Source organism: Helianthus annuus, chromosome 1, assembly GCF_002127325.2.
Source record: "Helianthus annuus cultivar XRQ/B chromosome 1, HanXRQr2.0-SUNRISE, whole genome shotgun sequence".
Classification (NCBI taxonomy): Eukaryota; Viridiplantae; Streptophyta; class Magnoliopsida; order Asterales; family Asteraceae; genus Helianthus; species Helianthus annuus.
Window position 1 is genome coordinate 2511088 of NC_035433.2, and position 25402 is coordinate 2536489.

General features: G+C 41.0%; 1 protein-coding gene and 2 long non-coding RNA genes across 16 annotated transcripts; 1 reads left to right on the forward strand and 2 right to left on the reverse strand.

Moving 5' to 3' along the window:
• Nucleotides 1–386: 386 nt before the first annotated feature.
• Nucleotides 387–3754, reverse strand: LOC110899380. 6 transcript variants are annotated; one of them, XR_002570230.2, is made up of 5 exons: nt 3402–3752; nt 2610–3298; nt 2036–2295; nt 856–1931; nt 388–771 (listed from the first exon to the last, which is right to left on the reverse strand). It is a non-coding gene; the product is annotated as an uncharacterized LOC110899380 (long non-coding RNA). The 6 variants fall into 6 exon arrangements; XR_002570229.2 differs by having other exon boundaries at nt 389–572; nt 666–771; nt 856–2295; nt 3402–3753; XR_002570231.2 differs by having other exon boundaries at nt 390–771; nt 856–1304; nt 1991–2295; nt 3402–3749.
• Nucleotides 3755–4285: 531 nt separating this feature from the next.
• On the reverse strand, nt 4286–7520 carry LOC110899381. Of its 8 annotated transcripts, none has more exons than XR_004867776.1 (6): nt 7303–7520; nt 6938–7001; nt 5750–5810; nt 5068–5438; nt 4927–5000; nt 4286–4806 (listed from the first exon to the last, which is right to left on the reverse strand). It is a non-coding gene; the product is annotated as an uncharacterized LOC110899381 (long non-coding RNA). The 8 variants fall into 8 exon arrangements; XR_004867775.1 differs by having other exon boundaries at nt 5750–5845; XR_004867778.1 differs by lacking the exon at nt 6938–7001.
• A 1973-nt stretch (nt 7521–9493) lies between these two features.
• Nucleotides 9494–13895, forward strand: LOC110899383 (outer envelope pore protein 16-4, chloroplastic). 2 transcript variants are annotated; one of them, XM_022146265.2, is made up of 6 exons: nt 9495–9653; nt 9742–9793; nt 11693–11724; nt 12356–12389; nt 13284–13351; nt 13449–13895. In XM_022146265.2, the coding sequence occupies exons 1-6, from the start codon at nt 9576–9578 to the stop codon at nt 13581–13583; spliced, it is 399 nt and encodes a 132-aa protein (XP_022001957.1). In that variant the 5' UTR covers nt 9495–9575; the 3' UTR covers nt 13584–13895. The 2 variants fall into 2 exon arrangements, with proteins under 2 accessions (XP_022001958.1, XP_022001957.1); XM_022146266.2 differs by lacking the exons at nt 11693–11724; nt 12356–12389 and having other exon boundaries at nt 9494–9653.
• The last annotated feature ends 11507 nt before the right edge of the window (nt 13896–25402 follow it).

Sequence of the window (25402 nt, forward strand, 5' to 3'; positions counted from 1 at the left end):
TATGAGATTCGAAAACAAAGCAAGGTTAAGCATGATTTTGAACCCAAAATCATCTATTAAAGCGGAATTTGGATAAAGTAATTACATGACAATGAGTATTATGCAGCATGGTTGATTCATGCCTAATAATTAACACCAAAGATGATGCATTTGCTTAAACTAGTGGGAATGCCCGCGCGTTGCGGCGGGTGTCCCGACTGATATTAGATTCATTTATGACGTCTATTACGAACCACAACCCATTCCGGGGTTCTAACATTTTATTCCGTTCAATTAAAAAATAGACGAAGAACCTATAAGGTCACAAACATGCAAAGAAAATCTACAGTTTCAATATAAAGAGTTAGATTTATTAAACCATAACAAATTTTCATCAAAACATCAAAAGTATGTTTATTTACAACGTTATTAATATTGATGATATTAGGGATTTGTACATGTCCATATACTTTGATCCAATCCCGTTCTCAAATAATATACTTTAATGATATACGTTCATTGGGCTGAAGTTTCTTTGACCTCGCTTTCTCTAAAAGCTCCTTCCATTTCTCAGATAGCAGATAAAGGTCCAACTACAATACCACACAAGAAAATTTTAGACAGCCTAAACGAGCCCAAACAAAAATTTATTTATTTTATACATAATATAATATAATGATAATAACATTAGTGAGCCGAGCTCGAGCCGAGCTTTGGCTAATTTAAGCAATACTGAAGCGAGCTCGAGCCGAGTTTTTAGCTCGTCTGAGTTTTTAGCTCGTCTGATGCTTCCTACACAAAATATGCAATTTATTAACAAATTTAAGACGAATAATCAAATATGTTTTAAAAGAAATCAAAAATATTCATTCATACTTGTCGAGTATTTTTCCCTTTTCTTTATATGGCTTAACAAGCACCCGTGAATCACAAACAAAGTGTGGGTTTCCCTTTGCCAAAATCGCTTTAACAGTCTCTGAAAGCATAAACGTAACAAACCCGAACATCCGTTTTTGCTGATACGGGTTCCTCGCATCTTGAACCGGTCCAAACATGCTTAATAAACATTCAAAAATCTCTTATAAACGAAAAAAAAAACAATCAAATCAAAATAACACAGTTGCGAATCAAATCATTAACTCCTGAAGTAATTCGAAACGTCTTCCTCTGTAAAAGTACTATCGGCCGGAAAAGTTAAATAAATATGTCGCGAACTCGAATTCGAGTTCCCGAAACCCATTGATCCAAAATCATTTCGGTCGGGTCGACACCGACCGAATTTGTGAAACTCATCACCCATCATCAATGCTGCTGCTGCTGCTGATCTACATACACATAAACATGTGTTGATCCATTAAAATGTGATCCAATAAAACACAATCAAATATTTCAAACCCGCCCGCCCCACCCCGCATAGTTCTAAGAAAAAATCTAGTTTAGGAATGTGGTGTTGGAGCTAAGGACGAACTTTGTATGCAAAAGAAAAAACCAATACATTATGATCAATCACCTATGCTACAAATCAGTTGAACACCAGCATGTTACTATATTACGCAACCGATGAACAAATCAAGTGTTATAACCTGAAAGTGAAACACCCACTACTGCAAGTGTAATGGGTTTTTGGGCTATAATCTAGTAAACTTGAGTCAGCAAAAAATATATGATTAACAATCTGGATCAGTCATACGTCATTGGACCCATAATATAATTAAGTAAATAAATGGTTAAACCCATGGTCCGGGTCATAGACGACAATGCAACAGGAACAACTTGACCAGCCTCTTGAAGAATCTTAACAAGCTCTCTAGCATGCTTAGCATTTAAATGGGTAAAAAACGTAACAGCAATCCCCTTGGCTCCTGCACGACCAGTTCGCCCTATCCTATGGACGTAATCCTCGAGGCTTGTTGGAAAATCATAATTGATGACGCATTTTATGCCCTTAACATCTATACGTTTAACAGTTGGAATTAAAAGAATTCAAAGTACAACGAAAAGAATTTATAACCTGGAATTAAATGGCAACCATATCCCTGCTTTTTAAGATCATTACCTCAACCTTTTGCGGGGATAAGGAGCAGCAACCACCACTACCTCCGCCGCAATTCCATTTTCATAACCAATAAAAAAGCTTTTGTTTGTATGAGTCAACCGGACTGTCACGACCACCAACCTCATAACCGTGTTTGGGCAGCGATAACTTCTAAAGATGAAGGGTAAATCCGTAGACCTCACGAAAATAGTCAACCACCGATTTCATGTTTCTTTCCTCAACAACTGGAAACATTAGCTCTGTTGTGTCTCATATGAATCCTGCATGCATAAACAAGCAAATCCACATGATTATTGATTAGTACTGTTTCCCCAAAATTCAACAAAAAACTTAACTAACCTATAACCTAATAGTGGCATGAACTAAGCCCTACATGTAATGTACAACCACAATTTAAGATCACTTTCCTAAAACTATACCAAATGTCCAAATCTGTTCAAACATAATACCTAAATCCAGCTCAAATCCTACCCTAGCCGCCGGCGTCATCAGCACCTTCGCAACCGTCATACATAAAAATCATAGGAGCAATAATCGAAATTCTTACATAAAAAATATATTTTTATTTGTTTACCATAGTGTCCACTCATTTCAAGACGCTTCAGGTAATTTCCTCCTCCTTTTCATTGGTGAGAACCAATGTAGCTGCAAAAACAAAATAACCAGCTTACAGTTTCGAAAACAAAGTTTAATGGTTCTGCCAGCCGTTTATGTCTTGAAACAAATCGTGTAAACTGAACTTGTATAGTCTAACTTCTGTATATATGCATTCTTTTTCCAAGTTCTTAATTTTCGAATATATAATCTTGTTAAAAAGGTGGGTCTGGCGTTCATATCTGAGACATCTCGCGCCTGATGCACAACGAAGCACAATGTGGCATGCATCAAGTTTATGTAGGGAATAATGTGCCTGAGACATCTCGCGCCTTATGTAGGGAATAATGTGCATTAGAGCTCAAGGGAACATACATAGTTCAACAAAATAATACAAATACAGCACCTGCAAGTGTTTTGAGTTTGCAAATTCATTCGGTATATCAAAGTAACTAAATGTAGTAACTAATTTGTAAAACAAAGCAGAGCAGAAGAAAGGGGTTTCAGTATCACCCGAGTAATCACCATCGGCTTCACCATCTAAGCCAATCAACCACCACCGTACCACCGTGACCAGAGGATTCATCTGCTAGAATCCTAACAACCCCCAGACTAACTTGCGACGGAACCCTAAAGCCACCGTTGCTGGGCCTTCGCTGTACAATATTCCTGTTACTTGCACCAAGAAAGCACAAGGTACCGTATAATGTTCAACAGTGAAGAAAGAGGTGATTAAATCCAGCAAAACCCTAACGATTGAAATTAGAGTTACCTGCGTTGGGATGTTGAGATGAAAGAATCAAACGGTGGCAAATAGAAGAAGAGCACAGACTCGGTGGCTTCAGATATTCCGGTTATTGTTGTGTTTTGATTTCCTTGTGGGTTTGCCGAATTGAAGGCTGGTGTCAATTAGATTGATTTACGTGAAGTCTGAGGGGTTGAAGAATTAAATTAAAGGTATGAATTGAATTGAGCATTGAAGAACGTTATTATCAATTTTCGACGGTTTCAGTCTGATGAAAGGTTAGAAGTGATGAAAGAAGTATGGAGGGGTATGATGGGAAGAAAAGAACAAAAGATTAGAGATTAAACATGCCTCTTCACATGCCATCTTAAAATTTAATGGCAAATTTACCATTGTATCCATAGGAGATGCTTTATATAGTACTAGTAGGCAACCCGCGCGTTGCGGCGGATTCGATAGTACTCGGCGGAAACATGATACACATCACGCAACTATGCCATCTAGCTATAACTACTAATTGAACTTTTGAAGTCATCTTTAAGCTTTTCAACCAATTTAACTAAAACATTCTTTTGCTAAGCAAAATGTTCTTGACAGTTAATCTCAGAGACAAGTTTTGGCTAAAAATATTGATACAGGGAACCAACGAAATGGAACAAATATTTGGGGACAATGAGTTATAAAAGGAAGGTTTGGTGAAGTTAATTCTGCAGTTGCATTTTGTTAAATGACTTGTTTTAACCTGTTTTTATTCTTAAAATAAGTTCTTTTATGCCATAACTTAAAATGACTGGCTAATTTGTGGCAACATATAAAAATTAAAACAAATATAATTTTAGAGCAATAATATGCAAAACATAGAAAAATGGGTTAAATAAGTCGTGTTCGTGTGTACCAGCAAACTCATGTCATTTTCTAGCGACCCAATTAACCCTCGTATAACCGGCAACAACTGTTCTTGTAAAGCAAGCGAATTCGGGTTCGACGAGATACAAATTGGTCAACATATACCTCACAACATGACTTCTGTTGCATCTTACAACGGTACCATAATTGTAGGTCAAAAGAACACAATGCAATAATTGTCTTATATGGGCTAAAAGTGACAACTTAGTGATGGATGTAATTTTACAGTCATCAGATATGAGAGTAAGATCCTCATACACACAATTTGGAAAGTATGATGTAACTGTTAGTTTATATTCCTCGTACACATCAGCAGTCGCAGTCCCGTTGACTGGACCCGGTTCATGCTGATGTGGACTTGAAGTCGCGACGTCACCATTGCTCTTCTCGGTTTTAATTACGGGTGAGATGGTTGATGTATTGATTCTAGTGGCTGAAGGTTCTTTTTCAGCTTGAAACTCGCAGGTTTGTTGGTAATATATGTTTCTACTGAATCAACAGTGTTTTCCTCGATTATCTTGCACATCTGCGATCACAGGTTTAAGTCCAAAAAATTTAAAAATGATAGCAAAAACTATTATTAAACTAAATATGCAGATTTTTATATGAGTATATAACAATAAAAATATTAAAATTTAGTACTTACGTCGTTAGAAAGGCGGCCCACTGCCAAACGATTTGGTTTATCATCACAAGCAGCTGCTGATATTTCTTCTGCAGCTGTACAAAGACACAAATAAGTCATGATTTCACAATTTATCTTTAAATACTATATTTAGACACTTACAAAGTTGCTCAAGTTTAGGCAGGTTGACCAATCAACTGAGTCAAAGTTTCGTTCTGGCTTGCGGGTGGCAGTATGTCTACAACCTTTTGTTCAGTCTCCATATCATCACTCCGGAATCACGTGCAGCTTCCATATACTATCTCAACGGAATTCAAAGAACAAAGACACGTTTCTCTGATCCATTCAATGATGAATCCCATCTTAACGAATACACTCGGTTCCACGACACACCACAAGCCAAACAATAAATAGTATCAAACAAACAGCCACATCAACTGCAAGAACAATACCAACTTGGTGAGACCACTTATTTGTTATTGTTTGAGGACTCGACCTGGTCATCGAACTTACTTCTTTTGACAAAGAAAGACCTGCCAAAAGGTTTACTCACTTTAAATTGAATATATGTATCTTCCTTTTTCCTGCTAGTATTAGAAATCTTGTACTTTACATATTTGGGCAATACCACTTTTATTTAAGGTATTTTATTCGACCCGCTTGAGCCATTTTAGATTAAAAAAACACAGCTGAAATCAACTCGTTTGCAAGTAAATGGATCAAAATTACCATTTTTTTTTAAACCAAAGTAATGCTTTTGGAAGGAAGAAGTCGGGTCAAAGACTTGATGACAATACCAATTAAATACTGAATTGACCAACAAATAATAATTAATCATACACACCCTGATTTGCTGAAGAGTTTTGTTTTGAGCTCAGTAGCAACAACATCAGCGAAGACCAAATCTATACGCAAAAACGGCCATGTATGAAGACCAAATCTATATGTAAAAGCATTCATGTATGAAGACCAAATCTATATGTTTTATGGCTAGCAACTCCATGGAAAACATATCTGAACACAGACACTAAATACCATATTTTCACAACTATGAAAGATTACAGGCATCCATCTTTATGGGGTTAATGATAAAAGATTAAAAAGACTATGTACGTTTGAACTACCAAGATGCAACTATAGGAGTGCAAATGAGACGAGCTTGGCTCCAAAGAAAACTCAAAATAAGCCTAGCTTAAAGGAGCTCAAGCCCAAGCCTAAAAACAAGTTTGTTAAATAAACGAGCCCGAGCCCGAGCTTATCGAGCTCAAGTCGGCTCACGAGCCTAAATGAGCCCACTGTTTACATAATTTTTTAATCAATATATTAAATATATATTAAAATAATAATAAATTAATAACTAATTTTAAAAATTTGAAAAAAAAACTAAATTATATTTAAACCAATAATTATAATGAATATGAATTAATTAATAAATAATAAACGAGCCGAGTCCAAACCGAGCTCGAGCTTGAAAAAATAACTAACAGCCGAGCTCGAGCTCGAGCCGAGTCGTTTGCACCCCTAAATTAGACTAATAATGCAAGTATCATGCACTTTAATATGCTACTCTAATTTCCAACTATTTCTTTTCCTCGTCGGTTATTTAAGAACAAATTTTATGTGAAAGTTGCAAGTATTGAAGGTGTAGACATGAATACTCAATTGAGGGCTAATAGTTTTGTTTCCCCAAAGTCATACCAATTAACTTAAACAATCAATGCTTCCGTAAGTGGAAACCCTAGCAGTCAAAGGTACACAAGGTGCTCGCCATACCACCTTGTAGCACACCGGCCAAATTCCTGCCAAAATCTACAAATTCCACTATAAACAACTCTTAAACATCCAAAATGTACTGGAACCAGCCTAAATCAACTCTAAAGCCCCCAAAATGGTCTGTTTATACTACATCTTGTTAAAAAAAAAAAAAAACCCTCACCTTTTAAGCGCTTAGGCCCAAGGCTCACCATGTAACATTTACAAAAACCACTCTCTTTAACACATAATTTATTTTGAAACATGGTCCCAGACGTACCATTTTGTGCAAAAGCACACAATCTGCTAAAACTTGATCACATCTGACCATAAATTTACAAAACCTGAAATAACATTCACATTCACAAACAATACAATTAAGAATGAACAGTAGCAATTTTGCAATATTAAGCTAATTCAGTAAAATGCAATTTTAGTGAATAGTAGCAATTTTGCAACCTAGATTCCAGTTCTAACTTGAAGAACTTGTGTTGGTTAAACAAAACTCACCAGCAAACTTTTCATGTATGAAATTGGGCAATACAAGGATCCATAATCAATAAATTAGAACTAAATTAGCTATCAAAAATCTGTGGGGGGTAATAGAGTAGAAGAAGATAACTCAAATTCAAACCCAAAACATACCTCTGGAAGTCTCGACAGGAACCCTAGGAGTCAAATGTAACCCAAATCGAGTTCAATACAGGTACCATTTGATGGATTTATACTCCTTCATGGATTTCAAGTGTATCTCTGACGGTTTGACATAGATGCGAAACGATTCAAGTTGCAGTATTCAATTTTTCATGCGGTGAGGGGATATGGAACAGTCGACCGGGTTGAGGGATGTAAGAAATCATTGATACCTTATTAATAATAAGGGTAGAGGAGGATAAAATGGGAAAAACAATGTAAAAATATAGGTTTTATTTAAGACTATTAGTATGCCATCTTAAAAAAGAGGTGTTAAATTACCTTTGTGTCCATTGGAAATGTATTATATAGTTATATAGATATAGATTATAGATATAGATTATAGATTATAGATAATGATTATGATTTTGCATTACTCATCAATGTGGCATTGTGGCCTAACATTTAGCAAGCTTATCTTTGTCCCTAACAAAATTAATACTTATTGCAACAAAGAATTTTACATGTAACAATTCTAGTGACTTCAATGTTAAAGCTAATCTTAGAATCGAATCTGAATATCTGATCAATGTGTTATGTTATACAAATATGTGATAAGCAAAGCCTAAATAAAGTTATACATAAACATGTCAGCTTCAATTTGATTCTAGAATTGAACTGTAACAGTTCAAGTGACTACAACTTTAAAGCTAACTTTAGGGGAGTGAGGATGCCCTGTGATGAAGCGTGGTTCGTGGGTGACCACGCGTGTAACACCACCGCCGGTCCTTGTGACCACGCGTTGTGGTGACCACGCATGAAAATTTGGAAGTTACTGTTGAGGAGGGGACCATTGGGGGGTGTTTAAATTTTTTTTTAACCCTATATATATACCATCCACCTTAACCTTTAAACCCACAAAAAAATACCTTAACCTTTCAACCCACAAAAATACCATCTCTACACTCTACATTCTAAACCGAAAAATAGAAGGTTCAAGCAAAAGCGGTTCGGGTTGGAAGAAAAAACCCACACGGCCAAAGGTTCAAGCTAATCTTGGCGAGCCGGCGAGATTTCGCTTGCATGACGAAGCTGATCCAATCCCACCATTTCAAACCCAAAAGTTTCCCAACCAACCGTTTCCCCACCAACCATTTCAAAACGAACCGTTTCACAACCAACCGTATCAAAACAACCCTTTTATTCCACCATTTCAAACCCAACCGTTTAATCAAATGTCACTCGACCCACTAGAAGATAACAATCTCATCCACCAATTCGCCCGTGCATATCTCGAATCACAACAACAAGATGATGACAATAGTGAACTGGTTCAAGAAGAAGAAGAAGAAGAAGACGATGAAGAAGTTAATATCGTCCCAATATTCGGTGGTCGGAGACCTTGGACGAGCGAGGAATAGGTCGCCTTGACCAATGAATACTTGTACATTTCCGAAAACAAAAAACATTCAAATGAACAAAAGTGAAAGTGCACTAATTTTAACGTTATTTTACTAATTTCATGAAAATAATGTTAAAAGAGGGGATGGTTAATCATGCATTATGTGGTGGCGTTGATAGCCACAAGACAAGGGAGTACATGCACTAATTGACCTTTGTCTTAATTGCCGAGTGTTATGTGTCTTATGTCCAAGGTTTGATGCAAAACTATCATTGAGCCGGGGGTCTCACTGGAAGCAGCCTCTCTGTTTCTACGGGGTAGAGGTAAGATTGTCTACATCTTACCCTCCTCAGATCCTACCTTAGCTTTGCTATTGGTGCGATTTACTGAGTATGATGATGATGATGATGATTTATAGTCCAAACTCCAATCCTAATATCCAATCAATGTCATACAAACAATTCACCGATTAGTTTTTATCTAATTAGCTAATTAATCAACAGATGATCAACAATGGTCAAATCCAGTCCTGTTTGACCAAAAATTGGTAGAAGTCTAGCAATTCCGGCTACATTCTTGATCAAACATGTAAATTCCGGCAATTATTGCTATTTACTTGAAAATATGAGTCGAAGAAGCCGATTAATCCCTATTAATCGCTAGTCAATACCCCACCGGCCGACTAACACCTAGTGATTCTTACAACCTTGGGTATATATGATATTTTAGCAAGTTTGTAGAGGTATATATGAAATTGCTTCATAAAAAACTTGTTAAAATACATTTAGGCAATAATACAAGGGTTGCAATTGAAATATCCCAAACCGGGCGTACGGGTCTAAAACTGCAGACTTTTGAAGGAGTGAAGAAGAAGAAGACAAGAATGGACACGAACACCGAGTTGTACCACGATGTTCCGTGCTCTTCGATCGCCGTAGAATCCATCATTAGCGTCGGAACCGTAAGTATCTTTCAAAACTTTCATCCTTTCTCATCCATTCATTCATTCATTACACAATCAAATCTTGCAAATCCCTAATTGCTTGCAGGGCGGATTAATCTGGGGTTTATGTTCTGGTTCCTACGATGCCAAACAAAAAGGTAAACTAATTGCTTTTAGCTTTCACTTTCATATTTGATTCCAACTTTACGATTTCACAAATGCCAATGTTTGATTTGCTTTCTTGCTATTTGCACACTTTGGTTAATGATCTCTTGTTAGATATGATGTTTTCAACTTTAGGGTTTTTAAAGCTCCCACTATTTCCGTTTCCCACACCCGTAAAATCTTCTTTTCACACCCCTACGTTACACTGGCGGTATAACTGATTGTTGCAAAAAAAATTGTGTGAGAATGCTTTTTTGTCTCCATGTATACGGGCCGTATAACATTATACGACCCGTATAGAATGTTATACGACCTGGATGGAATGTTATACGACCTATGTAATGCTATACAACCCAAACCTCATATAATGTTATATGACCTGTATAGAATGTTGTACGACCTGTATAGAATATTATAAGACCCATATAATGCTATACAACCCAAACCTCATATAATGTTATACCACCCGTATAGAATGTTATACGACCTAATATTTTCTCCATCTATACGAGCTGTATAACATTATATGCTATGTAGTTAATGTGGTAAAATATAGGATATCGGTCAAGGACCGATATTTGAAATATAGGTTATCTCGGTGAGATATCGGTGGGATATCGGGAATTTTAATATAATGCAGAATTTATATATATAGCAATTTAACACTAATAATTCAGTGATATATCGGTTATATCAGTCAAACTTGGGTGATATATTGGTTATATCGGTCAATGTCGCCGATAATATCGGTACCGATAGTTTGACCGATATTTGACACCGATATTTTACTAAGGTGGTGTTTGTTTTTTGGCCAGAAGCACTTCTGGCCACTTATATCTGCGCCGCGCAGACGCGGGCAGACGTTTGGATGTTGCAGCTTGTTTGTTTTCTCGCAGACCTTTCATTAAAAAAGGTCTGCGAGACCTCTTCACCACGCAGACAATGACCCATGTCTTCTTGGAACCTCTTCTTGGCACATACCTCTTCTTCCCTGCCACCACCTCCACCACCACATCCCTGCCACCACCACATCCCTGCCACAACCACCGTCACCAACACCCACCTGCCATCACACCCCACCTGCAACCACCATCCACCTGCCACAACCCCCACCTACTCCCGCCGGCCACCACCACAACTACCGTCACCACTATCCACCTGCCACCACAACCACCATGAAAACCCCTCAAATCCAAAAACCCACTCAAAATCCCCAACTTACCGGTTTTAAGAAGAAACAACCACCAAACAACCACCGTGCCGGAGAAACGGCTGGCCGGAGAAGGAGATGGCGGTGGTGGTGACAGATTGTAGAGAGAGAGAGAGTTTGTAGAGAGAGAGTTCAAGGCTAGGGTTTGCGGTGGTGATGATGAAGGCAGAGAGAGAGATCGAGGGAGGAGAGAGAGATCTGTGAGAGGAGAGAGAGAGACGGTGAAGGGCGGTGGTGTAGTGGTGACGACGGTGGTTGTGTAAGGCGGTGGTGCTTGGTGGTGGTGAGGAAGGCAGAGAGAGAACAGAGGTGTCTGTGTGTGTTTGTGTGTGTTATGTGTGTGAAGATCTTTTTATATAAAAAAACAAACCCTCTTCTCCTTGCAGACTGCAGACATTTGGTCCACCTCTTCTCCTGCAGATGCCTGCAGACGTGGTCCGCAGACTGCAGACCTTTTCCCGCAGAAAAAACAAACAGCACCTAAGAGACCGTTATGACCGATATATCACCTATATTAACTGCATACAGCCCAATATTTGATTTGTCATGTCAGATTATTCTATACGGGCCGTATAACGTTATACAACCCATATACAGGGTGTGGCTTTATTAGGACCCTTTTTAAAACGCAAATGTATTTGATCTTACTTTCTGAATTGTTTATTGGTTGAATGTGATTTAGGTCTGACCGGTATTTCTCGAGCTTCTTTCCTTGTAAGTTTTTGTTTTTTTTTTTTAATTTCTTTGATGTTTGTTTTTTGTTTGGCATGATAACCACTTGTTTGGGATTCAAATAAACATGCAAATTTGAAGTGTATGTTCATAACTCTTTTATCTCTTTTGATTTATAATGATATTTGAAATCAAACATCAAATGCATCTGCTAAAAGAAGAAGGTTTTTGTTACTGGAAACAAAGATTTTAAACTTATGTATATGTTAAAGATATTTGATCGTTGGCAGTGGCGGATCTAGAAAATCCACATAGGAGTAACGTTTCAATAAAAAAAGGGTAACGAAATCGAAAAAACGTCAAATTTTTCCAAAATTTACACTATTGTCGGAGCGTCAAGGGGCAACGGAGGTTACCCCTTCTATCACTCTAGATCCGCCCCTGATCGTTGGGATATTAGTGAAAACGTTGGACTGTATTACTCAAACGTTTGATGATATACATAACGGTTTTAAACCACTTTAAAAGAGATGTGGAGTCAAGAATCACTAGCAGATAGTGGATACCGATTTGTTTCAGTTTATTCAATAATCAATACCCAAGCATGGCATGCATATATTGTATGTTTGGTTACGGTTTGATTAATGGTTTCGTATCCTTATCTTATTTGCAGGCCAAGACGGTTGGTAAATATGGGTTCCAATGTGGTAATCTCCATTCATGCCGTTTTATTTTACTTTTTAAAGTTAACATTCTTTTGACATGCCCGTCTCATTCTTACACGAAACATGTTGTATCTACATTTTTTTTTCCGAATTATAAACCGATGTTTTAGGGCTTTTGATCAGAACGATGATACGAGTCTATTGATGTAAAACTTACCTCGAAATGACTTGATTTTTGTTAATTGGAAGTTTAAACACCCGAATTGAAGCACCGTTTTCGTGGGTTGGGGCAGTATTTCGAGGTAAGTTTTACATCAATCGACTCATATCCTCGTTCTGATCAAAAGCCCTAAAACATCGGTTTGTAATTCGGAAAAAAAAACTTAACTCCGTTAAGCTATTTTAACGGCGGACTATTTTACAAAAAAAAATTGACCAGTTCGGATTATTATCGGCCAATAACTGACTTGGGATTATTATCCGCCAAATTGAGTTAGGTGGGATTATTTATTTCCAATTTGCCTAAAGTTTATCAGTAATTAAGCGAAAAAAATTCCCCTGCTTCGTTTTCCAGCATATTTCAACTGCCAAATGAATCCAACCCTAGTTTCACACACACCATTCATTTTACAAAATATGATCAAATCCCGGTGAACTTGTTTGGTTACCCCCCCCCCCCCCCCCACACACACACACACACACACTAATAAATATGAAATGGGAAACCGGTTTTTCCAAGGTAGTCTGTGTAACATTCAGCAATTGTTTGTGAAGTTTAATCTTTTTTTTTTTAATTTTTTTGTATAAAATGATTTATATTTTTTTTTTATTTTTAGAATTTATCTTTTACTTTTCTTGTTTTGCTTCAAGAATACATTTTTTTTTGGCTAATGTAAGCCAAACTTTGATATACATTTTCTTGTCTGTCCTATTCAGGACTCTTTGCCGGAATCTTTTCGTTTACGCGCTGTGGGATTCGAAGATACCGCAAGAAAAGTGATTGGGTAAGCTACATTACATATGATTATCATTAGATTGTAACTAGCATGCTAGATGACTGAGATTTGATTTTTCGCCAATGTTCGTTTTGGTTTCAAACAGGTGAATGCTCTAGTTGCAGGTGGAGTTGCAGGGGCAGCCATTGGTGCTGGAACCCGAAACTGGCGGCAGGTTGCAGTGATGACCGCTTTCCTTTCTGGGTTTTGTGCCATTGCTGACCAATCAAGAGCAATCTGAACCACACTTGAACCGCTTAAGAACTGGTCTGTGATTTTTGAACCGTGTTTTGAACCGTTTGGAGAATGTTAGAATACTAGAATGCCCAATTACTCCCATGTATAATCTTTTGTTTTTTTTTAATTTCGGATATGATGTTAGCAACCTTTTGATCAATGGGAGTATGGAACCGGTCTAGAATGTAAACAAAACAAGCCGAGCCTGAGCTCGGTTTGTTTAATTCATGAAAGCTTGAGACTTGCTTAAGTTTCAAGCTTTATGTCTAAGGCTCGAGCTTAGCTCGTTAATAATTTTTCAAGTTGGTATTTTGCTTGGGCTCGAGTTCTTTATTATTTATTAGATGTAATTATTTGTTTGTGTATTGTTTTTATTTATATATTTTCAATTTGAGTTGTATAAAAGGAAGTATGTTATATTTAGTTAACTTTACATAATTTTATGTATAATAATACTAGGTTATAGGCACATGTATTATACGGGGTTATATTATAAAAAAAGAAAGTAAAAATATGTGAAGAAAATTATAAATATATGTTGTGTATAATAGAAATTGTAGACCTGTGAACTTTACGGTCTCGATAATCTGATTTCCATAAATTGCAAGTATATAATGGTTGTAGTTCAAGTGGTTGTTAAGAAATATGATTTGAGAAAGAGTAATTGCCATTTTGGTCCTTGTGGTTTGGGTATTTTTGCCATTTTAGTCCAAATCTCAAACTTTTTAAATCTAGGTCCCTGTGGTTTCACTTTTATTGCCATTTTAGTCCAAATTTCAAAAAACCCCTTTTTTAACTGTTGCAACTTGCCTATTTTGTCTTTTTAAAATTCTCACAATTTTTAGCGTCAATTTATATAATATTAAAGAGAAAGGTCGGTGGCTTTCCACCTACCCTTTCTCTTTTTATCTCTTTAATACACTATCCTTTTCTTCCTTTCTTCCAGATCTTTCTACTTCTCCTCTCACCGCCTCTGGTTTGGTCTCCTTTTCAGTCACTGCCACAACACAACAACAAAACCATCAATATCAACGTTTCCGTTCTCTCTCTAAAAAAATTTAAAACTCCGACGAACCCCTAGGGTTCCGACGGTAGCTGTGACGAAGAACCAGGTGCCGGCAAAAATAGAAACATATTACGGCAAAGGCTAGGGTTATGGCGAAGATCCGGTAAGTTTCTTTCCCCTGCATGTTACTTTCAATAATGTTTGATCGGTTGATTTTTGTTAAACCGATGAATATGCAACTTGCGATTAAATTCAGCCGAACTCCGGTGAGAAATTTAGAGGCAATGGCCTCCCTTATCGATTGCCTCTTTCCGACGAAGATGTGGTAGCCGGCAACAAATATGGGATGGTGGTTCGGTAATACATCCTAATGCTTGAGAAGAAGTGTCACGAGGTTTGAAGACTAGCCGCAACGTCCGGTGACTCTAGCGCTGGTAGCTGGACGTTTGATGGTATGAACTTTGTGGCTTTAGTTGATGAATCTTATTGTTGTGTTGACTGATTGGAAAATTTTATGTTTCCTGTTGGCTTCATGGTTTATTATACCTGTGTGGTAAGTGTAATACATTTTTGCCTTTCATGTTTGATTCAAATTGTGTGATGACTGCTGCAAAAGAGTTTCCCAAGTGTATGACCACCCTCATATAATATGCACATGTTTTATTCTTCTTTTATCTGAAAAACCCCTTAAATTCTTTAGTGTTAATCCTCAAGATGTTTGTTGACCGAGTAGTATTTGAACAAATTAAATCGCCTATTGCAATGGGTCTGAGTTTTTCAAATCTCACCATCCATTGAGCAATGGGTTTTAAGGATTTAAATAAATCTGACCAAAGAACATGAGAATATCTTATATTTTAGTGTTTAAAAGTTAACAAGTTAAAATCTTATGTATAAATAATTTTATAGTATATTTCAATAACAAATGCCTCACGTATGTGATGTGCGCATCAGCTTTTAGGATCAAAACACATCGGAGCACCACCCACTTTTTGAATCAAGGTCTGATTGTACAAATTTAGGCTGTAGATATATGTATGTTAATTCACGATTCATAATGTATCTTACACGCACATCTCCAAAACAAGAGTTTTTAGCAGGATTTTGGTTGTTTTTAAACAACTTTTTAGCATCAAATTCATAAAATAAAGTTGCTTTTGTCAAAATCTGAAAAGTTCGTAGATCCTGACAGACGATCAAAAGAATGTAAAACTTTGGGAGTTATAAAATAGGAAATACAGATATATGGATTTAAGTACAATATTTCAGTTTGCTAAATGAAAACTATTCTAATTCCGGATGTGGTGAGTACTTCAGTCTGTCACTCTGTTGACAGCATGTTGCCTTTTCTCCGAGTGTAAATATGATGAGTCGTTATATCGGAATGTAGTTTACGGTTTTATATTGTTCATGATTTGGCAAGTGTGAATGAATATTATAGTGTATATATATTCTAAATGCAGGTTTCAAAAGCATACAACAAGGCTGAAGTTTACTTGCACAACAAGAGGACAAATTGCTGGATCATCATCAAAGACAAGGTTCTGTTAGGTTATATAACCTATTACTTTGGTCAATCAATTTAAATATGTATAAAGGTGAAAAGTTGAAAAAAGACCGCAAAAGGGTTATATTCTTCACTATGATCTGTAGGTATATGATGTCACACCTTATGTAGAAGAACACCTTGGTGGCGATGCAATTCTCGCTCATGCTGGGGATGATTCAACTGAAGGGTTTTTTGGGTGAGCCTCTGATTCTAAAGTGCCTTATCTTTTCACTTAGGCATTTAATTAAAAAAAAGAGTTAAATGCTTGGTTGGTCCCTGTGGTTTATGAAAATTACAGACTTGGTCCCAGTGGTTCACTAATTACAGAGTTGGTCCTAGTAGTTGTAATTTTTGCACTCGGGTGGTCCTTTTCACTAATCTTTGTTAGTTTTTTCAGTTAAATACTTGTAAAATTACTATATTACCCATGAACCATTAAAAAAATAAAAAAATATAAAGGAAATAGGGCCCACTCCTCATCTTCTTCATCATCACCCGTTTCTCTCTCTCCCTTTCAAAAACTCAGCCACCTCCTCCTTCACAACCTTCACAACCTGCAACCACCTCCACCCCGGTTATTAATCCAGTCTGCAACACGCGATGACAAACAAACAAACACCGTAAAAAGCATAAATGTTTTGAAATCAAAACAAACGTAGCAAAGATAATACACCCTCGTCTCCCTCATTTCACTCTGCAACTTCCCCTGTTCATCCTCGAACCCGTTATCGGATCCTTTTCCACCCAATTCAGGGATTCTGCTGTCGTTTTCTCTGTTGAATATTGTGGGTTTTGATTAGCTTTCAATACTCTTATTATATCGTGTTATCTTGGATTGAAAGTTTGGGTTAAATCTAGTTCACTTACATTTCTTGCAGAGAAATTCGCCGAAATCCGTATTCTCCGGCGACAAGATTTTCTTTTATGGTCAAGAGTCTATTGTTTTGGTCAAATTAAAGCTAATTAAATTAAAAAATATTCTATTGTTCTTCTTTTTGGGGTATCCTCTGTTTTCACAGAGAGGGAAACAAAAAACCACTAAAAATATCCAATCTGTACTTACTTTCTCTCTCTAGAAATGAGATCATCAAACCTTCAATGTTTTTTGGATTCCACAACCCCTGTTGTTGCTTCTCAGTTTCTTTCAAAGGTTTGTATGTATTGATTTAAATCGATCTAATGAAAACTACTGAAGGGGTATGGTCCCAGTTCTCGCGTCAGCATCGACCGCGAGTGACCATTACCCTTATCAAAACCCCCACTAGCTAACAACCTACTTGTGCCCATGCGGGAATGCGTCGACACAGTGGTTGAATCCAATCTGTCCAGTGATAGAGGAGGACTTACCTGGAATATGAGAACGGTATAGTGATGCGGCTGGCACCGCATCTGGTGTATGAAAACGGAAGTATTCACAGCGATGCGGCCTGGCACCGCATCCAGTGAACACTTCTATCAATACAGAGAAGCTGGATAACAGCAACAATCACCACAGACGATGATGCGGCTTGGCACCGCATCTCGCGTATTTCTTGATCAAAGAGTGAGACGCGGGAACATCTGCAGTTACCGCAAACAGCGATGCGGCCCGCACCGCATCCTGTATACTCAGCAAGTGGGACTGACACCACAGAGCAAGTAGCACCAATGGCAGCCGCCTGTCAGGTCTACGTAAGCGACAGACTGACGTGGCATCACCTCCACAACCGACATGCCTGACACCCCTGCAAAGGTGCAACATGTCGTCAGTCTATCCATCCACCTCCTCCTTCACTCCTCGGCTATAAATACCAACCCCAAATCAGGTTTGAGGTATCTCTTCACAACTCTCTCACTACTACTACTCTCTCACAACCGATATGCCTGACACCCCTGCAAAGGTGTAGCATGTCGGACACGACGTATCACAGTACGCATTTGTGATCCCTCCGGAAATGGACCCTCACACCTGGTATGACCAGCAGGCCGCCCTGCTGGCCGCAACATATAACCGAGCTTGCGCTGAAGCGCAAATACAAGCCGGGCCTACCCCGGCACCGCACACACCTGCAGGTCGTATTTTACAATATGACGGGAGGGCACCCTCACGTCCAGCCTCCAGAAGCAGACGTGAGGACCGCAGATCCTCTTACTGCGAGGTCCGCACAATAAATGAGGACGATTCCTCATATGGGTCCCACACCAGAGGCCCAATACAAAGCCGCTTGAGCCCCCAAGGCGGTAACAGGCGGCGATCCACAGTCCACCGCAGTTCCGGCATCCAAAGCCGGCTGGGACCCCTGCCCCAATATGAAGGTCATGGCCGTACGACCCGGACGACCATACATATTGCGGGGATTCGCATGACACCAGTAGTAGACCGAGGGGACGCAACTATATCCCTCCCACTCATCCACGCAACACATACCTCAGGGCTGCAAAGCACCCTGAGAACCAGCCCTACAGGCCGAAAGCTGCGGCTGAAAACTCCAAATTCGCCCCGCGAATTGCCCACGCCCATGTTACCACAACAAAATTCCCATTCAACGTGGGAAAATACAACGGTTCGTCCGACCCGGACGACCACATGAACGTTTTCATGGGCGCGGGATGCAACGGCCAGTGGGATGAACCCACTTGGTGCAATTTTTTTCCCCCAAACCCTCACAGGTTTAGCCAGGGCTTGGTTCAATTCATTGCCAGTAGCGTCACTGGCCTCATTCGAGGACTTGCATTCAAAGTTCCTTGCTCATTTCAGCCAGCAACGACGTCACGAACGTGATTCGTTAGACGTCATGAATATCTGGCGCAGGGACGACGAATCTCTAGAAGCATTCGTCGTCCGATACAATAAAGAGTGCCTAGAAATAGGTGACGTGGTAGACCAAATGGCACGGAACCATTTCATCAAGGCCGTCAGGGACAAACAGATGGTTATGACCATCTCTGACAAGGAGGGCTTGCCTAAAAAATGGGAAGATGTCATGGCCGCAGTCAAGACATACGCCCAAACACAGCGGTCCCTTGAACCGCATATGGCAAAGGCACAGCCCAAAGCCGAAACCTCCCACCAGGGGTCCAAGCGTAACAATAAACGCAACCGGAACGTTGGAAATCGCGACAGCATTTCCAAACCATACTTCCCGCGGAACAACCCGTTTGACCCAAGGAACCACAATCCCCAACGGGACAACCGGGCGCCAACGAAAGATTCTCGGGACCGCAACCGGACCGAAATCACTGCGTCGCCAAGCGAAGTCCTTCTTACGGACGCACAGCTCTTGCGACCGGCACAACCAATGAAGTACAAGAAAAATCAGGATCTCACTCTTTATTGTGAGTATCATAAGGACTCGGGCCACACCACAAACAACTGCATCAGTCTCCGAATGGAGATTGAACGAGGCTTAAAAGAGGGGAAACTGCAACATCTTTTGCCAGGTGGGCAGAAACCCACCAAGCGCATCACCCCTCATGGCGAAGGCACCTCCTCAGGGAAGAGGACCATGTATGTGGCCTCAACCCACATGATCAACGGTGGTAAAGGCAGGCCGCGCAAGGCGGCGAAAAGACCGGACAATGACTGGAAAGACGAGTAAGTCGTCTTTCCAAAAGTCCGAGGCGGCCCGCGCGACAGACGCGCCGTCGTTATTACAGGCCAACTGGCTCATTACTGCACCGATCGTCTATTCATCGACCCGGGCAGTACTTCCGATATCATCTACGAGCAATGCTTCAACCAGTTCGATCAGGAGGATAAAGATCGGTTGCAAGCAGTGGACTACCCGTTGGCCGGGTTCGCAGGGGAAACTGTCTTTCCCCTAGGCTAAATTACGTTCCCTGTGCGTCTTACCAGCGGAAGACACACACGAACAGAAGAGGTAAACTTCATGGTCTTACCTCATACTTCCAAATATGACATACTCCTTGGGAGAGAATCCCAGGGTGATTTCAATATAATTACGTCCGTACCCCACTCTGCTATCGGTTTCCCAACCGAAACGGGGGTCGCAATAATCTATGCACGCGGAGACGTCATGATGTCGGACGAAATGCGTCCGACCAAGATAGCAAGGCCTACCCCCAACAATCAACCGGAAAAATGGGTTCTCAACGCGAGATACCCGGAACAAAAGGTTACGTTGGGCCACGCCTTGTCCGCTAACACCAAAGCGCACCTGAAGCAGCTTCTCTTCAGGAATCAAGACATTTTCGCGTGGACACCCGCAGACATGACCGGAGTCCCGCATGAAAGCGCGCAACATTGCTTAAATACCTTGCCAGGTATTAAGCCGGTGATCCAAAGCCAACGCCACCTTGGATCCGCTAAAAACCAGGCGATGCATGAGCAGGTGGAAGAACTGCTCTCCGCAGGCATCCTGCGGGAAGTTAAATAACAGACTTGGTTATCCAACCCAGTCATGGTAGAGAAACCATCCGGGGGCTGGCACATGTGCGTCGATTACAAAGACCTCAACAAAGCCTGTTCCAAGGATTGTTACGCACTTCCAGAAATCGACGAAAAAGTCGATAACCTCGCACCTTTCAGACGGAAGTGTTTCCTCGATTGTTATAAAGGCTTCCACCAAGTACAGATGGCAGTCGAGGATGAAGACAAAATGGCATTACGCACTCCCACCGGGAATTACTGTTATACAAAAATGCCGTTTGAATTGCGAAATGCGGACAAATAAGCAAAAGTGTCAAAAACTGATGAACGACACTTTCCGCGGACAAATAAGCAAAAGTGTCAAAATCTACATGGACGACCTAGTCGTCATGAGCATGGAGGAAGATACCATGCTCACTGATATTGAACGAACATTCCAAACTCTGCGAAGCGTTAACATAAAGCTCAATTCAGGGAAATGCTCGTTTGGAATGGAAGAAGGCAAATTCCTGGAATTCATCGTAACCAAAGATGGATTCAAGGTAAACCCGGAAAAGGTTCAGGCAATCGAGCGCATGTCGTCGCCTTCAACGATGAAAGAAATGCAACGGCTGGCCGGCAGGCTAGCCGCACTAAATAGATTCTTAGCCAACCATGCAGCTAAGTCATATCCTTTCATCAAGACCCTGCGTAACTGTTTAAAGAAAGAACAATTCCAGTGGACCGCAGAGGCCGAAAATGCTTTCCGAGAAATGAAGGAGTGTTTGATACAACTCCCAACTCTAACCGCACCACGTAAGGATGAACCACTCATATTATACCTATCTGCCGCAGACAACGCGGTAGGTGCGGTACTGATAGTGGAGCGGGAGGGGGTTCAAACGCACATCTATTACATCAGCAAGATGCTCAACGACCCAGAAACAAGATATTCAATAATGGAGAAATTGGTATTAGCACTAATGCACGCATCAAGACGGTTGCGACGCTACTTCGCAGACCATATAATCACGGTGCTAACCAATTATAGGATCGGCCCGATCCTATTCAAACTCGACATTTCTGGTAGAGATTAGCGAAATGGGCAATCGAGCTGGGCGCACACACACTGAACTATAAACCGCGCCCCGCGATTAAAGGCAAAGTCTTAGCTGATTTCGCCGCCGAGGTACCGGCCAATCGCATTCAAGAATGCGAAGCAGCACAACATCCTACGCTAACACCAGCTTCCTCGGAGATTTGGGCACTTTTTACTGATGGTGCCTCGAACGAGGAAGGTGCAGGCGCAGGTCTGCGACTCGTCAGCCCTGATGGCCAAGAACTTACATATGCAATCCGCCTCGATTTCAAAAGCACAAATAATGAGGCAGAATATGAGGCTTTACTGGCAGGACTACGTTTAGCAGTCAAACTCGGCGTGCAACATTTGGAAGCACACATCGACTCTTTGTTGGTTGCAGGACAGATACGCGGCGACTACGCCGCAAAGGGGGATATCATGATCCTCTACCTCGAGCAAGCCCTGCAACTAACATCAAAGTTCACTTCATTCAATATCCGACATATCAACAGAAGTGAAAACAAATCCGCAGATGCACTCTCAAAACTTGCATCCACCAGCTTCCAACACCTGGCAAAGGAGATACGCATCGAAATTTTGCAGAATCCTACGTTACCCCTACGCCAGGTCAATGTCATCCAATACGGCACAACATCTTGGATGACACCAATTATTGCATACTTGCAATCAGGTGTGACTCCCGAAAGCAAGTCAGAGGCACGCAAGCTACAATACAAAGCGTGCCATTATCAAATGGGAGATGGTATCTTATACCGTAAATCATACCTAGGGTCACTCATACGATGCGTCAACCCCCAGGATGCCACATACCTCATCAGAGAAATACACGAGGGAATGTGTGGCATACACGCAGGACCACGCATGGTAGTGGCCAAGATCATGAATGCTGGGTATTACTGGCCCGGCATGCACCTGGATGCTGTCAAAGAGTTGCGCAAATGTATTAACTGTCAACGACATGCTCCAAAAACTTTGCGCCCCAAGAACAACTTGGTCCCGGTCACCACCGCATGGCCCTTTCAGAAATGGGCAATCGACGTGGTCGGACCCTTCCCAGACGCACCAGGTGCGGTCAAATTTATCATAGTAGTGGTTGATTACTTCACAAAATGGGTAGAGGGGAAACCGCTCGCCTCAACCACTGCTATGATAACAAGGAAATTCATTTGGGAACACATCATCTGCCGTTTCGGTCTACCAATGTGCATCGGTACCGATACCGCTACCAACTTTGCTGCCGATGAATTTCAAAAATGGCTAGAAGAACTACACATTGAACACATATTCTCATCTGTGGCTCATCCGCAAGGGAATGGCCAGGTTGAGAGTATCAACAAAAGTCTAGTCGAAGGCATCAAAGCAAGGTTGGGAACAGCCAGGCGTGGTTGGGTCGATGAACTCCCAAGCATCTTATGGGCTCACCGCACAAGCCCAAAAACAAGCAACGGGGAGACACCCTTCAGCCTGGTCTATGGCTCAGAAGCAGTGATCCCCGCGGAAGTAGGCATCCCTTCACCCAGAATGTTGGCCATTGAAAATATAGACAACAGTATGGAACGCAGGATTGACTTGGACCTCTTGGAAGAAAGGCGTGAAAACGCTGCCATCAACGAGGCCAAGTACAAATCCAAACTTGAAAAGTACTACAACTCACGCGTCCGCGTTTGTACTTTCAATCCAGGAGACTACGTCCTCCGCGACAACGAAGCATCTAATGCTGAACGCCCAGGAAAACTTGCCCCCAAGTGGGAAGGACCCTACCTCATCAATGAGGTCTTGGGCAAGGGCGCATATAAGTTACAAACATTAGAAAGCAAACCTATCGCACGTACATGGAATGCACAACAGCTTAGACGCTGTTACATGTAAGCCATGTTTTACATTTTCATGTAACCTATCGGGCCGCAGGCCATTTGCAAATAAATAAACGAACAATTCAATGCAATATTGTTTGTTACCATTATTACAAATGCGTGTTTCACTTCGCGGTATCCGCAAAAACAGATTGGCAAAATCTTCATTCCCGATACCCACACAAAGTGCTAACCACACACAAATATTGTAATAGGCCAGCAAAAGACAGAATATTACGTGTCTCACCGGCTGGATAGAAAAGTTTTTACAAAACTTACACAATTCCTAAACCCTAATAAGGCAAACAATGGAGTTGACCCAATACTCATACGACAAAGGCATCGAGTATACTCAACCCCATTCACAATGGGTAGAGTTCCGGACAAGTTTTACAACACTTGCACAATTCCTAAAACCTAACAAGGCAAGCAATGGAATTGACGCATACTCATACGACAACGGTATGGAGTATACTCAACCCCATTCACAATGGGTAGAGTCCCGCATACACACGTTCAAACATGCAAGAAGTAAAAACACTTGTACAAATTGAACAACAAACTTTATATTCAAAAAATTCAGACACCCACGCGGTGCATAATGGATTTACATAAAGTTTCCAACATATACAAAAGGAAAACAAAAAAGGGGCACACAGGCCAACCTAAGTCCTATTTTGTACCACTGGTACCCGCGCCATCTTAGCCGCCACCAGCAGGATTTTCCTCCTCTGCGTCGGCATATAGCATCCGCAACCGGTCTACATAATCCGCGGCCTCTAAACATTCGTCCAACTTCTCCACACAAGAGAGAGACGTGTCATAAAAGGAGGCAACAGCCGCATCAAGGAGCGCTTCGGTGTCCACATCACGGAACCCGGACCGTTGGTCAGTATAGCCGCCTTTAGACATGACGTTCATGTGACCGAGACAGCGGCTATAACTAGCTTTAAAACCGGCATCGCGGGCACGTTGCTTGACCAAGTCTAACCCAGTTGCGATCTCAGGCGCATCCATGATAGCTTGAACAATCTGCAACAAAAGAACAATAAGATTCATATGCTAATCCGAATAAATACAAAGGCACGGGATACTTACATGTGCAATACTGTGACTCCGCATCCATTGACGGTCAGCCTCAAGCTGGTTAAACGAAGAGGTCAAGGCATCTCTGGCCTCGATAGCCATATTTGCCCGCTCTTCCGCTACAGTCACGCGGGCCGTGAGGTCCGCAACCTTGACCTCCTGGGTCTGAACCTCGGCCTTTCAAAAGCAAGAAACCGTTTACATGAAATCAGTAAACATTCTCAAAGGAAAAGAGGAAAAATAAAACAGGAAAAACAAATCATACCTGAAGGCTGCTAACAACCTGATTCAAACGGGTCCGCTCAGCATTCGCCTCTTGAAGAGCCTTAGAAGCATGGCTCTCCCTCTCTTTGGCCTTTTCAAGGGCCTTTGCGGCAAGAGCCCCCGCCTTTTTGGCCTCGTCAAGCGCCTTTACAGCCCGGGCCTCCGCCTGTTGGGCTTTAACCGCAATCACCTCGGCCGCAGCCTTCTCTTTGCTCAAAGCAGCATTCGCTGCCTTGGCATTTGTTAGCTCCTGGCGAACACGAAACAGTGTTTCATTCACCCTGGCCCAAGATTCTTTCCATGACTTACGCTCACTAGAAAGAGTTTCTCGCCAACTCTTGCGCTCCTCAGAAAGTAACTTGGCAAGAGTACGAACCTGTTTTATCTCAGCAGTTGCAGCCCACTCTGCGGTCTGTTTCTGCTTCTCAAAAGCAGCCCGGTCCCTTTCAAGCCGCTCCGCACCCGCACGAGCAGCCTTCACCAACTCTTCCGCTTCGGCCCGCAAGCAAGTAGCTTCCTCCTCCTTGCGGCCTAGCACCTTGTAATCTTCCAGAATGGCGTTCGCCACTATGAAACTTCCCACTAAATGGTAGAAAGTTGGTCGATGCGCAGCTC